Here is a 17,987-nt window from a genome sequence, read left to right as displayed (position 1 = left end):
TATTGCTTGTTGACATATGGTTAATTGATTAAAAAAGGCCCGCTGTGATTTCACTGTGTTTTGTTTTTAAAGGCTGGGGCTCTGACAGAAATACTCAGGGAAGTATTGCATTTGGCGTGAAGCTTGAGTTCCCATACACGAGAGCACTGAACTTAATTCAATACGCCGTGGACACAGGGCTGGCGGGAGAGGAGGGATAGCTGTAACCTTGCACTGAACTCCCGAAGAATCCCAGCGTACTCCTCGGATCATGACAGCAGCAAATACTTACACAAGTTGGATGATTTGCGGGCCAGAGTTTCAAAGCCTGTACTCCTCTTCAAAACAGGACTTTGCAGTGAAGTAACTCTTTTATTAGGTAGTAACCACGCTCTAACCCAACAAAACTGCTGCTGCATTGTGTTGAAAGAGGAAGTGATTTGATATTCAAATAGGGTCACTCTTGTCACATACGTTATGTACTTTGTTCCTGCAAATGTTCACTGTCATGGTACAGGTATAATGTTTGAATGTGCAGTAAAACCCTGATCCTATCAAATCAAATGGTAATATGTGGGGTGATGGATGTCTTGATTTCACAGGAAAAATGCAACAAAAAATTAACTGTCAGCTTTGCTTTGCTGGAAACCTGCACTCCTATCTTATGTTCCAGTGCCCTGCCAAAGTATTCATGCCGTAGAGTATTTTCTGGGATGGTTTGTGGAAAACCACAATAGAATGGTGCCTAATTTCATCAATTTAATCTGTTTATGAGTGGTGTGCATTTGTGTTCCTTTACTATAACACCCCTAATTAAAATACAGTGACTAATTGGTAATTAGCATCCACCTGTGTGTAATTTACTCTCAGTATTATTCTAGCTTCTCTGTGAAGGCCTCAGAGGTTTATCAGAACAAAAAGCATCATGAAGAACATGGACCACAACAGACAGGTCCAGGGGTAGAGATGGAGAGAATTTTAAAGCACCGTTAGGTTATAAAAAACAGAAATACAGTTTTGAAACAGTTTTTAAAAAAAGCATTATTTGACCTATCATCTGAAAATGGAAACGAAGAATACATAACCGCAAACTGATGAACACCTGGATATCCACCTATTCTGATAAGTCAAGCAAGGAGAAAATTATCAAGAGGCCTATGGAGGAACAGCAGAAATGCAAAGCTCAGGTGGTGACAAATCTAGCCTATATGAAATAATGGCCTGAAAAAATGCTGCTGTTGAAATAAAGCAATGATAACTACTTAAAGGTTGGGATATGGCATCCAGGGTACACAGCAATCGCATGGAAGAATTTCCTTTGGTCAGATGAGACCAAAATTGAACCATTCTGTCACGTAAAATGCTATGTTGAGCACCAAACCACCACTGAATATCACCCTAAATTCACCATCCACACAGTGAAACATGGTGGTGGCCGTATCATGCTGTAATCCATACTGCTTTTCTCCAGCTGGGACAAAGAAGGTGGTGAAAGTTAATGAGAGGATGGATGGAGGTAAATACAGGGACATTCCTGGGAGAAACCCTGTTAGAGGCTGCAAAAGACTCGAGGCTGGTGGAGAAGCTCCCCTTCGAAGAGGACAACAGCCCTAGACATACAGACAGAACTACAATGGAATGGTTTCATGAGTGCATTTTCATGTGTCAAAATGGTTCAATCAAAGTCCAGACCTAAATCTGTGGCAAGATTTGAAACTTTATGTTCACAGACACTCTGCATCTAATCTGGCTGAGTTTGATTTCTGTTTCTAGGAGCTGTATCTGTAGCAAAAGATGGTTCTATAAAATGTTGACTCAGGTTGGTTGAATACAAATAAGAAACATACTTTTCACTTCTTTATTTGTAAAAAATAAATGTTGTCATCTTGTCTACTTTGGGTTGCTCTATCACATAACATCCCAGTAAAATACGTTCATGTTTTTGGCTGTACTGTACAAAATGTGAAAAGGTTCATTAATACTGTTGTTTATCAATACAAGGCACTGGCCAGAGTATAAAAAGTAATAAAGATGATCTCTGAAGGACAGGAGATGACTTCTTTTAACCATGTAGAGCAAGTTAGATTATCTGTGTTTGGTTATATTTAGCCATGAAACTAAAGGCATGGCACCGCTGCAATTTGGAGGACAATAATCTCTGTGCTAAATTATCATTTTACAGAACTAACTGTTTCTTTTCAGTCACTCTTACAGGTTTTTGTTGTGTGTGAATAAATGCAAGTGCTGCACTGAATTGAACTTCCCAGAAACCTGCACCCTTTCAGGAGGAACAACAGCTTAAACAAACATGATATGTGCCCATTTCTTTTTCTCTTGGCAGACTGACCTAAGCAATATTTTATTTGTCTTGTATGTTTGCATATGAGAGTAGAGGTTTGTTTACAGTAACTGCAGCAGTAATACACATGATGAAATAGTTATATTTTCTTCATGATGCTCTTTGTTCACTATTGTTCTCTAAAAAAAAACATATAATGTGTTCACAGAACAGCTGGAGTTATACTGAGATTAATTTAAACACAGTTGGGCTCTGTTTGGTAATTACGTGACATCTGAAGATAATTGGTAGCACATGGTTTTATTCAGGGGTGTCAAACTAAATGGGACTCAGTAAAAATGCATGCCACACTTTTAAGATTTTTATTTGTAAAATCCTTTATCTTTCCCCTTCACAATAATGCAAACCTTGTTCTGCTTGATCACATACTTTTTTCCCAAATTTCCCATGCACCTCTAATGTCCGGTTATCAGATATTGCTGTTTCACATCTGTGTTTTATGACTTATCTCGAGATGACAGGTGGAATTACTGAGTCACTTTCAGGATAAAGGATTTGTCAAGGCGTTTTTTATTATACGTCACAAAAACAGTTGCCATGCATAACTGCGGCATGATTCCGCTTTACTGATTCTTACATACAGGATTCAATGCCTGACAGCTTTCTTGTATTTCGCTTGAGACTCAGTATCTCTCTCTCACACACACACACACACACATATCAATCCAGTCATTTACACACTCGCTTGGTTTACACATGGTCTCATGATAGTGTGAATTTGAGTTTTTGAAAGTAGTGTCATCCCCTCCCAAGCACCGAGCCTTCTCGGAACACACTCCCATTTTTTTCTGTAAGAAGCAAAACTGTCTATACATAGCTGCATGATGTCATCCCTGCCTTTATGTGGAGTCACCGTGTACTGTCATTTGGTATTTTAACAGCAATATGTTTCCCGGTTTATTTTTACAGACAGTTTTTCATAGTTGTTTCTGTGGTTTTGAAGCTGAACCTTTGCTTTGGGTGTATCAAACGGACAGAGAGCATTCAGGATGCAGTTGAGGGAGGAGCTTCTGTGCCTCTCTCCAGTGCTTGTTTGGTAACTGAGGGACAAACAGCTCTGTGGATCTAAACGGCCAGAATGGCTTTTTATGAATCGGTCAAAGCTAATAAATCACAGGATAGTAATAATAATAATACTACAGGTCATCTGATATTTCCAGCCACAAGCCTGTTTGACAGAAATCCAGAAGACATGCACATCCCAGATTTAAGTGTTTTCTATCCCAGAATATGCCACTGTGTCTGTCGAGGAAACCCAAAAGGGGCGAATCAGAGATCCAATCTCTTCCGGAGGCAGTCCTGGCGGTGCTCTCGTTTGAAAGACAGCATGGAAAGATCAGCGGGCAACTCCTGAGGGAGCCACCGCAATGCACTGCACTGCAGCCCCTTTGGCCAAAACAGCCCTGGGGCCTGGTGTCTGCTGCCGGGCCAGGCTGGGTTGTTTACTTTGGGAAGGACTTTCAACCCTGCGAAGCCATGAAGTCTGACTGCCCATGTCTGTTTCAACTGTTCCTATCTGTTTCCCTTGCTTTCTAGCTTTTGATCACAATTCCCTCCCTTTGCTCCAAATATCTAGTTCGCCTTCATCCCTTCCCAACGTTCTCACAGAATAAATGTGACCCTCAACTCAGACCAGAATGCAGGGTGGATTCTTCTCTCCTGTTGTGTTTATATTCCCTCCCTCTTATAGTACCATGGTTACCAGTCAGACAGTGCCAAGGTAGGGCCACCTCATAAATTCACAAACCTATAAATATTTGCTCGTGTTTTGAGTTCAACACTCGCTCGAATTTACATATCTAAGGGTGGCTTTCTAATTTATCTGCATGGAAACTAATGGACTTACTGGTGGTCTCCCTGTCTCCGCTAGATTCAACACAACAGCAATAAACAAATGTTTCCAATTAGCACATTGTGCCAGGCGTAAATGCTAAAATAAAACCATATGAAGGATAATCTTTTGTCAAAATCATAACAGTCAGATGTCACAAGGCAGCAAGAGAAGCTTCATGCTGTGCAGACTGTCAAGCAGTGAAGAGCATTCCTCCACACTCAATAAAATCTCTTAGATCAATGTGTCAAAGAGCAGACTGATAACACTAAGCATGGAAATAAATCTTTACCATGGCTAAAATCTTTTCATGTGGTATTACTCACAGGCCATATTCTCTTAAGCACAGTAAACACTGTGACGGGTACTTTGAGCTGCTGGTTCAAGAGGACACTGAAAAGTAGTGCTTTTAAAGGGATAGTTTGGGATTTTTGAAGTGAGGTTCTGTTAAAAGGTTGAAAACAGTCAATATCTCACCTGTGGTAGATAACTCACTTGGTTTCTTCAAGCCGTATAAATCCAGATTAGTAGTTGGCTCTGGCTCTGTGGTACAGTCCCCAGAGAGGACAGCCAGTACACCAGCGCGGTAGTTGGTCCAGAAGGCTAAAGCTAATGGCTAATCTGCAAAAATAGACTCTTACTGTCTTAAACAGCCCCAGTCACAAAACATTTTAGCAGTTGATGCTAATATTATTTTTTATTTTAACTTTAAGTTGTCATCACATATTCTTGAGTGGTTATTAACAGGGAAGTGCACAGGAAGTGGAGGTTGGAAGCAGTGTGCCACCAATCATCTTCCTGTGTGAAATACATACTAAGAATGGAACTGATAAAAAAATTCAGAGCAATGGTCTGATTTAAAGTGTAAAAATCAATAAAATCCTGTTTACTTTTACCAGTAAAATATTTTTACACTGTTTAACTTTTAAATTGGACATTTACTCTGACCAACACATTTTAATCTCAGCACGTTTCACACAAAAAGATATTAGGTGGTCCCCTGCCTCCAACCTCCACTTCCTGTGTAAATAATTATATTTCTGGTGATCACTGCAAACATAATGAAGGTTTAAAGGAGTCATAAAATAGAGATTACATGAACCGCTGCTATGTTTTGGGGGTTACAGTTGTAAGACCGTAGAAGTCCGCTTTGGACTAGGCCCCTCGCGGACAAAGTTCAAGTCATGTGTCGTTTGCAAACAAGCCGGCTCCAAACAGACTAAGATTAGCTATTATGTTATTATAAAAAAGAACGGAGGGTCCAAAAGCAGCGAATAGAATGCTATAGATCAGGCATCAAAGTATAGAGAAACAGGCAGCTGGATTACAAAAAATATGCAACTGGAAAATTTGCAAAAATTGAAAAAACTGAAAAAGCATCGCACAGTTTTTCATTCATATTGGACACTGCAAAGATGAGTGCAAAATTTGTGAGATAAAAACAACAATCTCAACAGGGTGAACAACAAATCTGCATGAGCACCTGAAGGTTTTCTTCGTTTAAAGGTTTGACAAAATGTTAAACAAGATACCTGTGTGTTCTTTTTTAACACAAATGCACAAAATTCTGGCTTTTATTAACACAAACCAAATTAGGTGCATTAGAAGGATAAGAGTGGCAGTAAATAAAAGCCATTTGTGATCCAGCTCTGGCAAGGAAACTGATACAAAAGAGTTTCCTACTGCTGGTAAGCTGTTAACTACTTTTAACATTTTAACAGAACCCCACTTCAAAAATCCCAAACTTTTCCTTAAATGTGTGGGAAAAGAAAACTCTAGGGTAAAATTGTTTCCAGAAGGAATAAAGTATTTCTTTAATTAAATATAGTCAAGAAAAGAGTGGAATAAAGAGAAAAAACTGAAACTTAAAAGCAAATTTTATATTTTTTGGCTACAGATTCATTTTTTACATCTGAATGTATCTAAAAGAAGCATTTTTTTTTCTTTCCATCCATTAGTTGGTCTTGAAAACATCTAACAAGTTAAAGCCTTCGTCCTACAAAACAGAAACAGGGAGTGAAAGCCTAGATGTGAATGACTCATAAGGAATGTTGAGCGCTCAACACCACAGCTCTCTCCATAAATTCCCATCTCTGACGCTCTCCCTTTAAAATAGTGTCCTGCTTTTCAAACAAACACTAAATTTATTTGCTTCATCAGAACGATTTATTGGACTGGATTTAAATATAATAATTTCCCATGATGTTCCAGAAAAAATAAAACATAAAAAATAGAAGAGAGCATGGTATTCTAAGAAATAAATAAGTTCGAGGGAGGGAATGACAAGATCTGTACAAGAATGAAACAAGTTCTGGAAAAAGTAGAAGCTTACATCAATCTCAGGAAACTGCCTCCAGGGTTCAGTCTCTTTGGAGTTGAGTGATTTTACTTTTTTTTTTAATCCCTCAAAAACAACGAGGATCCAAAAAACCCAACTCAGGTTGGGAAGCAGAATTGTGGTCCCAGCAGAGTCGGTCCAAGGCTGCTTCGAGGCATATGGGACCGGCCCTAGACAAAATGTGATGTGGGGTCCTTTAGGCTACCATGTTTTAGCATTATATATCACACATAACCATTATCATAGTAGTTTGTTGTTACTTCTGCCATTTGGGTAATTGATCTTTGCAGAAAGATGGAGAGTAAAAATAGCCACAACATAGTTTACTCAGAAAAAAAGTCCAGCGACATTCATTTCCATACAAGACTTCAAACATCAAACAATTTGCACGATTAACACTGATGCACTATTTTTGTAAACCTGACATTTGTGACAGTCTTAGTGCTCCCAAAGGCCCCCTGTTGGCTGTGAAGCCAACCACGGGTGCTTAGTTCGCTTATGCCTTGGGCCGACTCTGGATCCCAGTCATTTTGATTCTCCAAAACAAATCACAGGATCTCCTAACAGCTTATTACAGTTATTAATCCAATCAAATTAGCATGAAGTATTTCAACGGTGACCATGCTCTCCACTTTGATCTAATTCAGTGTTGAAAATGATGAAACAGTACATGCTAGAATTGTAAAATGTGTAAAGTTTATGGTGAGTCAGGTAGTGCAGCCGTTCAGTTATACCAGCTGAGCTTTGTTCAAACACAACATCCAATTGCATGCAAACATCTCTTAAAAATAGTACCTTACTCGTCCCCATAGCTGACAACGTTTTAATGTATAAAACAAGAAGGAATCAATAATTTCCATGTTTTGAAGTAAATGATCAAAGAAAAAACACTGACATTTATACCCTGTTTTAACCAAACTACTTTCAACACAAGCAGTAAGAGCTTTCAGTGGAAAAACACATGCGAATTTAACAAACACTTAAAAACATTTAAAAAACCACATCAGAATGGTTTAACATCTGCTCTATATTGATATCTTTATTAACAATCATAGCCACGTTCTCAACAATTGCAGATTTATAAATATATATATTTTTTATTTTGATTTATCAAAGTCATCTCAGCACTTATGGTATGATTCCAGTTGTGGGGAGAATAAAGAAGAACAATCTAAACGTCCTCAGTGCTTCATCAAGCACTTGTGTCCAATCAGCAGTGTCTTCTGCAGAGAGGAAATCTGTTATTTACACGACGGCTTTCTTTGAAGAACCACTGATGGGAGAGATCAGAGTGAACAACAGGCTTAAAACCATCCTGCAGGACACCTAACTGCTTGACGTTTCCACTGACTGCAAGACGCCAGCGCCAATCCCAGATATTCCATGTGCGGATCAAGGTTAAGCTGTGACTGATGCCCGTCTCGTCCTTGTTTCCCCCCCGTGTCAGATTCTTCTTCTCGGCTGAAGGGGGGCAGAAAGCAAACACCGTCCTCCAGCTATATCCACGCCACAGCGTCCAGACAGAATAGGAGATTTCATGGATTTCTGTCCACACACACACACAAAACTTTGAGTGTTTAGGCCAAGGCCATAGGGCACCAGGGTTCCCCCCTCACTGAAGCTACATCTGACGACTGGGTCAAACCCACGCTGGTGTACAGGCTGTCCTGTCCTGGGTACTTCACCACAGAGCCAGAACCTGCTCCCTCCCCTGAGCCAGGCAGCACGGACGAACTGACCTGCAACAGCAGCAAACATAATGTCAGCTGGGAACATACTGGGAACAGAATACGTTACAGTTGTGGACATATTGGTATAATGATGAGAAAGTTAATTATACAAAGTTTTTTTTCCCTGTGTTTTTTGTCATCTATTTGAATGGGGACAAGTAAATACTATACTGCTGAGAAGCCCTTCACAGGCCGGATCCTGTAAATAACCTCTGCCTACTCCACGGTTTATATCCAAACATCTCATTACTACTTAATCTAATAAGAACCTTTCCTTTATATCCAGAATATAAAAAATTATACTATAAGGTGTGATAATATTACTATAAATTTTACATTTACAACTGCTGCAGTATCTATTTACCATAGACAGTACACTATAATACATTTTTTTTATTTAATAAATGTGCTTGTGGTTTACTTGTCATAATAAATAAAATTTAACACACTGCACTGCAACAATTTCACTGTAAAATGTATATTAAAGTACTGGAAGCTGTAACTTTTAAAGTAACCTAACTGTAATTAAGTTAAAGTTTAATTATTAAAACTTCGTTTATTGATTTTTTTTTCAGAAAATAAAAATGGGTGTTTCATCTGGTAGTTATTTATTATCTTAGCATAGAGCCAGCATGCAACAATATTCAAACTCCCTAGCCCCCCACCCCTAGCACCCCTTACATTGAATATTACAGGCTTCAAGTGTAGTTCTACGACAGCTGTTGGTGTAATTACCTGACTGTAATTAAGTTACTATTTTTACTTTTAAGTCCGTTACAGCTATTAGAATAACTACAGCTTCTTCTGCAATTTAATTATTATAGTGACCTGACTAATAGTTTTTTTTTTCACTGTAGTTTCATCAGCAGTTGTTGCTGTAATTACGAAAACATTAAAATACGGCATTTTTAAAAAGATAAAATAACTGCCAGATGCATGAAAAGCCATTCATAGATTGTGAATTTTACCAATGTAATTTTTAATGCAGTTAATATTTGTCCGATGTACAAAATGACTGCACATCTTTCTTACTATAAGCAGCTACTTAAAGAACTCAGTTAAATTTCAAAAGTCACATTAAAAGCATTGTAAGAACAATGAAGGTGAGTATGAACAGTTTCAGAATGATCAGGAGCTGTCTGACATTAGAATGTGCTCATGTCTTTTTTAATAAAATGATCCTGTCACATCTGTCGTACTGCACTGCTGTTTGGTCTCAGACCTATCTTAAAGCCTATCGAAAGGCTTTATAATCGGACTTTAAAAATTTTTGATAAAAATCCCATTCGATTTCATCACTGTCACATCTTATGTAAATATAAATTCTTAAATTTTGTGAATTTTGTTAATCTTAGCTATATAAAGTTGATTTTTAAATGTTTGATTTGACTTGCACCTGAGCTACTTTGTAAATTTGTTAACAGACTGGACACCTCCAGGTCAACGAGAGCTGCTACATGCGGAAACTGTAAAGCTACATTTTGTAAAACATCTTTTGCAAAACATTTCTTTTCTGTGAAAGGAACCAACCTGTGGAATGGTCTTCCTGTTAATATTAAGACTTTGACTAGCTTTCAAAAATCAGGCAAAATCCTGGCTCACACAGCAGCAGCAGTGTGGCCATGTCATATGAAATGCATAACTGTATAAATGAGGCGTACATTTGTTTGATTTTGAGTGGATGTGTTAATTTTATTACAGTGATTTTATTAGTACTAACTGGTTTCTGGACATTTCTGATTGGATTTATTGTAATTGTTTTTACTTTTTATTTATTTTAACTGTTAAAAGCCTTCAAGGGACAGGTGTTGCGAATTAGCTATGGCTATAAACATTATGATTCAGGCATCAGATTTTTTGCATTTAATGATCTATGTTTATTGTATCTGTACCTACCAAATAAAATAATAATAATAATAAAGAAACTGTCCAGTGCTGCATTTTTTTCACTAACACATATAACATTGATAACAAAAGCACAGCCTGAAAATGAAGTACACATTTCCTCTGCCAGGTTTCAGAAAATACAACATTTTTAATAAGCCAATGAAGAATTAAGCAACTAATTTTGCTTTGTGTGTATCTGGGTTGATGACATCACAAGAGGCACAAGAAACAAGCCAATCAACTGACATTAGTAAACAGAACACAGGTAAATACATTTAATAAGGGAATTTGGTTAAAAATCATTTAAAAAAGAAGAACAAACAAGAAAAGTACAAATGGACCCAGTCTAATTAAAAATTAAAAATAAATTATGAATAAACAACCTAATAAATCTTTTAAAAATTGCTATAAGTACAAATAACTATTTCCATTTTTTATGGACATAAAAACCAAAGATATCTCTTTAAATTAAACTTTATTTCACCATTAATTTGTCTTTATTCCTGCATGTCTTTGGGCTGTTTTAGAGCAACACTCTTGTAATGACTACTTCTATTATGCTTTTACTTATAAGTGGTAGCCAGTGGTTTCTGATGTCACAAATACAATTAAGATTAATAACAGAAACCTCCTTAAATTGTGTTTTTTTGTGAAAAAACTGACATGCTAGAAGGGTTTTTAAACAACCTGGGAAAAAAGCATCAGGTCATGAGAAATGTGAAGATTATTTTACTCTGAAATGTACTGTAAAACAGTGACACACTGTTTAGGTGTCCTTCAGTCTGATGCTTTTAGCAACACTCTGCATGTCTTCAGTTTGTTCACCACAAAATATGCATTTCTGACATGTGTGACTATTACAAATTTAGGTGATGGACCCATAACTATTAGGTTCCAATGTTTTGAACATATTAAACTTGTGTACATTTTTTCTATCCCCAATAATTATTTCTCCTCATCGCTGCTGTGACCTGAATTAAAGGCAGCTTATCCCAGTTTTAATTTAATAAAGTAACAGGGAGAGTAGCGCACTCTGACCCTTTCATAAAGCGAAGCTGCTCTGACAACGTGAGACCAACAGACACAACATCACTTGCAGTTTTTAATATACATAATATGGCGCCTTACCCAGGTCACCATTCTGTCAGGGGATAACATAAAAACAGGGGGGTGGGTCATCTGTCATTACAAATATGAACTGGATTGTTCAACACTGAAAAAAGATTCTTTCAATCACAGTTTGAGATTTATGAAATGTTAATGCTATTTCTGTAAAAAGGGAGTATTTTAATGCACTTTTTTTCTTCAGGACCGCTTTATATCAAAAACAACTTTAAAACCGCAACATGCAGACTGGTCAAATCTTGACTAAACTGTTCTCTGCTCGAAACAGACTTTTTAAAACACTAGGTTTGATTTGTGAGACCGATTTGTGAAAGAATAAAATACTTTTCCCAAAAATATGGTTAAAATCTCTTTGTGTATCCAGTACATTCTGGGCGACATGGTGGGACTCGCCCAGGGTAGCTTTCGTACAAGAACATCCAGTGCCCACCACGCTGTTTGTATACACTGTCAAGAAAATTTACAGATAGATCTTACCCCTGACACTTGTGCAGAGGGAGAGCTGGTTTTGGAACAGTCTTCAGAATTGGATGAGGAGGTGGATGTGGGAGTCATGGAGACAGAGTTGTTAGTGCCTGTCACGGAAACAATGATTACATTATTATAAAGATGCAAACGTTTATTATAAGTCAGGTTGGAGAAAAACATCATCTTAATTCTCACCCGAAGATCCTTTGGTTTTACTCAAAGTTTTCGGTTTTCTTTTTCGTGTCTGGATTCCCTCTTTTTTCATGGCGAGCGGTCGAGGTACCTGCGTGGTGAAAGAAGTAGCACATTTAATGGAAATTAAGGGCTTTAATCGGATTTAGAGAAAATGTTGAAATAAAATTGAACTCACCCCGTGTAGTTTAGTATAGAGCCCGCATGCGTTACACACCGGTTCTCCTTCTGCGTTCCTGCGCCACAAGGTCGTTGTGCTGGTCTGACAATTGGCGCAGGAGAGGCCGATCCTTCTGGAGGTTGACTGATGGGGCACATAGGAAAAAATGTTTTAGTAAAGAAATCCATTGCATTAAAAACTGGTCTTAAGCTGGGAAAAAAGGCACATTTTATTATTATGACAGAAATTCAGACCTCATTTCCTTACAAAAATACCGTTTCTATTGTGATCTCCCTTTTAAGTGGACGTCTTTTAACAGCATGTTAAAAGCCTGTGAAAACTGTGCGCAATGGAACAAGGAAGTATTTTTCTCTATGGCATTAAATTGTCAAACACGCTTAACAATTCAAGTAAAATGTCTGGATAAGGTTGTAAAAAAAACATTTAGTTTGCGCATAGTTTACAAAATCATTTGCGCTACTGAAATTATTAATTGAACCCTTTGGTAAATTGCGCGTCCATTTGGTTTTATTGAGCTGAATGGGATCCGTTGAACAACGCAATTTATTTGAAAAGCAAATGACCTAACATTTTATTTTATGTGACGAAGAAAAATAGTTAAACGATGATCTGATAACTATCATCCGCGATGACCTCCAGGAATTGTTCGGGACAATTAGGCAGGAAATGGAGCGCTCAGGCGGTGTCCCTATCCATCTGTCTCCTTACCGTCCTTTTTTGCGGTTTAATTAATGGCCGGCTCAGCCCATTCATTTTGCTGTAGAGGCCGCAGGCGTTGCAGAGAAAGTGGCCCGTGCCGTCACGCCTCCACAGCGGCGTGGAGATGGAGCCGCAGTTCACGCATTCCCTGCTCTCCGCCATGTCCTCCAGGATGTCTGAAACTGAGAGGGAATGGGCAAAATAAAACACACATTTATGGTATTTATTATTATTATTATTATTATTTAAACTTCTGAGTTAATTATTTAAAAATCTGAATTGCATAAGATATCATTTAAAATACAATTTAGCTAAATAAAACAACATATATGTCAACATTAAATACAGGTGCATGTAATTAAATCTATGTACATTGATGGTTACAGGTTTATTTTATTATTATCATTATTATCATTATTGTTGTTATTATTATTATTATGTTTTAGCAGATGCCGGCACACAGTTTGGGGTACCACCATGGGGGCTCAGAGAGGACAAAGATCACCTCTCTAAAGAAAATTTTACATGCATAAAATCTTTTTTATTATTAAAACAAAGTTCCTTGTCCTATATCTCAGATGGCATTTGTTGTGAACAGGTGCTAAATAAATGAACTGAATGACTGCCATATTTAATTCTTGTTTTATTTTAATTTATTAGATGATTTTATTATTAAATGCATTTATGGGATTCATAGGTTTCCTGATGTCTCGCTCATATCCGCCCTTAAAAACACCATATTTACAACAGCATAATAAGTCCAGAAATTATGTTTTTCTCTTGGTTTTGGGCTAGCCCCCACTCCCACCCCCGACCCCAGGTTTTGCCGTAGCCCCCCAACTGACCACCACTATTTCTAGGTTTTTGAACCTCTGTCCATGACGTATAGATGCGTCTTTATTCTTCTGTCTTTTTGTTTTAAATGTCATCACTTTGATCATCGTCAGCTTTTTCCTTACCTCCGTTTGGACCTCTAATCAAGGGCGCACCCCTGCTTTGCAAAGTGTGCAGCATGGTGTTATCAAAAGGTCCCCCGGTCCAAGGTGAGGGCAACTGAGGTGCCACATAAGGGGAGTATGGGTTCGGGTAGGTCCCACTGAGGGACCGGGAGAGGCCGTACTGGTCCCTGCTGCCCACGTTTGTGTAGCCGCTGTCCCTGGGTCCTCCATTGTTCATGGGCGGGCTTGGAGGGTAGTGGAACCGGCTGGATGTGTGTGGGCTCCCGGTGCTGTACGAGGAGGGGCTCTCCGGGGTGGACTGCGACCACACCGAGTGGCTGGAGACGGCGTGGCCGGGCTGCGCGGAGCCGCCGGCCTGCAGGTAGGAGAGGCTGGAAATCATCGGGTTCACCCGGGAGCTGGGCACGTAGACCGGTGAGTTGGGGCTGGAGTGCATGTAACCACCGGAGGAGGAATCATATCCAGTCTGGCTTTGGGCTGCGGCGATGGCCAAAGTTTGGTACATGTCGGCGGGGTCCACCAGCAGGCTCGCCTTGTGTGCCCCGGCGGAGAGGACGAGCTTGCTCCCCTGATCCAAGTCCGTAAACAGCGGGATGTCCTCGCCGGCGGTCGCGGCGTTGCCGTGGTGTCCGAAGTGAAGGTAGGAGTGCAGCGACCTGTCCGGGCGGCGGTGGCCCAGCACGTCGAGCTCGCTTGGTGGCGTGGGCCCGTCCCTCCTGCTGCTGTCACCGGGCAGGTAGCTCTGGTCGGCCGGCGAGCCTGGGCTGCTGGAAACTTCTCGCTTGACCATGGACCAGCTGTTTTCACCCAGGTCCATCCAGGAGCACTTTCCATACACAATCGGAGTAATAAAAAAATTTATCAGAGGGCAATGGACCCTGGAAAAAAAGAAATGAAAGTGTAAGAAAATCATGAAGCAGATCTCAAACCATTATCCATCCTGAAAAGTAATATACTAGGTTAGCCTGAAATGACTGCCATACTCTCATCAAGCGCCTTTAAAAGGTCCACCCGTGTCAAATAGCTCCACTCCCACTCACACACAAGTTTACTCACATCACAGATAGGAAACAAAACGCAATATGTCTTCACAGCAAAAGAGATAACCGTTTGATAAGACCCTAAAAGAGATAAGGGCCGAGCGATAAAACAATACCCCCGAAATGATGAGTTCATTCCCGCTGCGCTCACCAGCTCGGTCGGATGTTTGAAACCAAATAAGAAAACACGGAAAAAAAGGGGTAAAGTAAAAAGAAGTTTTACCTTCTACTTGTTTGCCATAAAGTCGCTGAAGTGTCCCAGCTTGCTGTTGCTGCTGCTGTTGCTGCTACTTCTTCTCCTGGGAGTAATGGGAAGCGTCGGTGCGCTCTGACTGGGTTTATGAGAGGAGGCGCTTCCAGCGGCCGCGGCCGCAGCGGAAGGACCAATCAGGGAGCGGCTGCGGAGCTGCTGGGAACTCTGTGGGGGTGCCAGCCTGAGTGCTCCTCCAATCAATCACACCGAGCAACAACTGAGAGGTCGGGGAAAAAAGAAACCCGATCGCGACTAAAACTTTGATTTCAAGATGCAATCAGAGGGAGTTTGAAGCTGGAATCTGCGTTTTTATTTTTTACTTATTGACCTGCTCAATACCTTAAAAAATGATAGACTGTTTAGTTTCTTTTTTATGTAACGCCTGGTAAAGTCATCGATAATTACTTAATTTAATTTGAAAATGTTTGCTATTTTTTTCACTTTTTAATTAGATGTAGATATTTGACGTCATATATACTTATATTAAGCTTGGTGTAATGTATAGTTGCAGTTTGAGAAATGTAATTGATTAATTATAGTGGAGATGGGTGAAACATATTTAAAAAAACACAGCTGTGCGCTCTAACTTTGTTTCTAAACTGTAAATAATGTTAATTTAGCTAATTAATGTACTACGTCCTATAGAAGTGTCCCCTTTGATTACTGCTCTTTATTAGATACTGGATATAAATTTTATATTTAGGATTATTTATTTTTCTACTTTTTTCGTGCTATGTTGTAATCTATCTATCTATCTATCTTAAAAAATGTATTAGCAGTTTGATTTATATGCATGTGAAGTCAAACTGCAGACATTCTAAATATTATTCATGCATAAAACTAATTCCACGTTTTCATTCCCCTGTTTTGTCTTTCATCAATTCGTGAATGTATCAATAACTCCTAATTGGTTTATTTAAGTAGGCCGCTCTCAGTGAGGATTAAGCAGCTTTTCAGGATGCACAAACTTCTCAGCTGCTCTCACTCGGTCGCCTTGAACCGCGATGATTCACTCAGCCCGAATAAACATCGTGATGATTGAAGTGATCAAAAAAGAAGAAGAAAAAAGGAAGAAGTAACGAGGTGTCAATTAAATTATTCTCTCTTCATTTACAGCTGTTTTCAGGTGCGCTTTGGCAAACACTCAGCCGTTCAAGCAGGTTCTGTTAACGCGTCCCTGAACGGGAGAGACAGCAGAGTGGCCAGTAAATACTGACAAATAGGGCTACTATGGCGGAACTGCAAAGAAAACCTCGAATTATTATAACTAGTTATCATATTGTCTACATGTAGTACTGTCACAGTACTCAGTAGACTAAAACAGGCCTGGTCCAAGGTTATTTGAGGCCCTAAACAGAATTACTGTGGGGGCCCAATTCCACTCAGCTGGACATTTATTTATTTATTTATTTATTTATCTATTTACTTATTTATTTATTTACTTATTTATTTATCGATATTCAATTTCATGCTAACACCATAGTAAATCTTTTCAAGGTATCTGATGTGTTAAATTAAATTTAAATAACAATCTTGCATTGTTAGGTTGTTACCTGGATGTGAGGGAGCCGATGTCGTTGTTGTGTTTACAAGCAATCCCAGAGAAAAGGCTGTTATTTGCTGATTCACTTACAGAGAGTTACAGAGAGTATCAAATGTTTTCCGAGCTTTGACAGGCTGCTTAAGCCACGAAGGTTCTCCTTAGCTTGTGTTCAACTGGCATATATGTGAATGTCTCCTGTGATACTTGAGTTTCTTTTCTGCCACCCAGAGCAGCACAGGGCCAAGAGCAGTTGTGAGGTTTGGTTATACATCTTTAAAAAAATATTAATAAGTGTATCCCAGTATTTTAAAGCTGGGCCTGCCTGATGTATATGTGAACTTTGCGGCTGCCCAGATCCCACTGCTGTCCTGCAGTGTTCAAGAGAGTTTGTGTTTTTAGAGAACATACAAAGGAATACCTTCATAGCTTAAAAGTTAGGAAAACAGAGTCACCATTTAGTAATTTCTGCTGTTTTTGACTAGGTTTGGAAAGCATTTCAGATGTACTGTGTCTACTTGCTAATAAACTGGTGAGTGACAGCCTTGTTTCCACGGTTGCTTGTGAAGTGAACAGTAACTCGGGGTTCCTGATATGAGGTTAGGATGTTCAGAACTTTCGGTGGTCTTGTTTATGTTTAATCTGAACGATCAAATGTTATTAATTCTCAACTCAAAGTCAGGATAGCTTTATAAGATTTACTCTGAAACTGTTTTAAAATTGAACAAAGGGAAAAAAAATAGATAAGTAAAAGTGACTGAAGTGACCCTGAAACGACACTGAAGGTAACTGTACAAAAAGTAGAGTTGAATGCAGAATGAAACACTAAATTTCAATTAAAAAAATAAATACATAGGGTCAAAAAAACACACAACGTCAGTGGCTTACCTGAAAGTGGGCCCCCTAAATGAAATTCTGCGTGGGGTCTCACAGAACCCTGTGCCGCCTCTGGTTTACTGATGCATGAATTAGGAGCTATACTATACTGTCACTTTTACACATTACTACCGTTACTTTGAGATATCCCTGGGCCTTATATACAAGCACTGCTGTCATTTTATTGTGCTTGCCATCCTGGCACAAAACTACTTACATATAATGTACCTAAAATATTGTTTATAGGTATTTATTTCAAACAGAGCATATTGTTCGGGAGCAGCCCTGCTTCTGTTGTAATGTTGCTGCTGTTTCAACTGAAGCACAGTGGGAAAAACTCACATCCGGTCCAGGATCTGCCAGCTCTGGTACAGCCTAACTGAAGATGTTTTTGGAGAGGCCAAGATTGAATCAGCAGGAGTAAACCAAACCAAACTAAACTAAATCAAACCACTACTGTCTCCCATCGACTCAGCGCGCAGTTGTCATGGAGGTGACAGAACACATATCCCCATCGTTTCTCCCCTCCA

At 39.2% G+C, this 17,987-nt stretch overlaps 1 protein-coding gene across 2 annotated transcripts; it reads right to left on the bottom strand.

Moving 5' to 3' along the window:
* Positions 1-6,028: 6,028 nt before the first annotated feature.
* Positions 6,029-15,215, bottom strand: gata6 (GATA binding protein 6). Of its 2 annotated transcripts, XM_047368571.1 has the most exons (7): positions 15,012-15,215; positions 13,749-14,626; positions 12,799-12,971; positions 12,088-12,213; positions 11,913-12,000; positions 11,727-11,824; positions 6,029-8,246 (listed from the first exon to the last, which is right to left on the bottom strand). In XM_047368571.1, the coding sequence occupies exons 2-7, from the start codon at positions 14,563-14,565 to the stop codon at positions 8,085-8,087; spliced, it is 1,464 nt and encodes a 487-aa protein (XP_047224527.1). In that variant the 5' UTR covers positions 14,566-14,626; positions 15,012-15,215; the 3' UTR covers positions 6,029-8,084. The 2 variants fall into 2 exon arrangements, with proteins under 2 accessions (XP_047224527.1, XP_047224526.1); XM_047368570.1 differs by lacking the exon at positions 15,012-15,215 and having other exon boundaries at positions 13,749-14,699.
* Positions 15,216-17,987: the final 2,772 nt, after the last annotated feature.

Source organism: Girardinichthys multiradiatus, chromosome 6 (assembly GCF_021462225.1).
Source record: "Girardinichthys multiradiatus isolate DD_20200921_A chromosome 6, DD_fGirMul_XY1, whole genome shotgun sequence".
NCBI lineage: Eukaryota > Metazoa > Chordata > Actinopteri > Cyprinodontiformes > Goodeidae > Girardinichthys > Girardinichthys multiradiatus.
Note: the sequence above shows the minus strand (reverse complement) of the source record. Positions and strands in the feature narration are given on the sequence as shown.

Coding starts and splice junctions, on each gene's coding strand:
- gata6 (XM_047368570.1), bottom strand. CDS start 14,661: ATGATTTTCTTACACTTTCATTTCTTTTTTTCCAGGGTCCATTGCCCT. Junction 12,214..12,798: donor TTAAACCGCAAAAAAGGACG/GTAAGGAGACAG, acceptor GTGCCCCATCAG/TCAACCTCCAGAAGGATCGG. Junction 8,247..11,726: donor CCTCTGCACAAGTGTCAGGG/GTAAGATCTATC, acceptor CTGCTGTTGCAG/GTCAGTTCGTCCGTGCTGCC.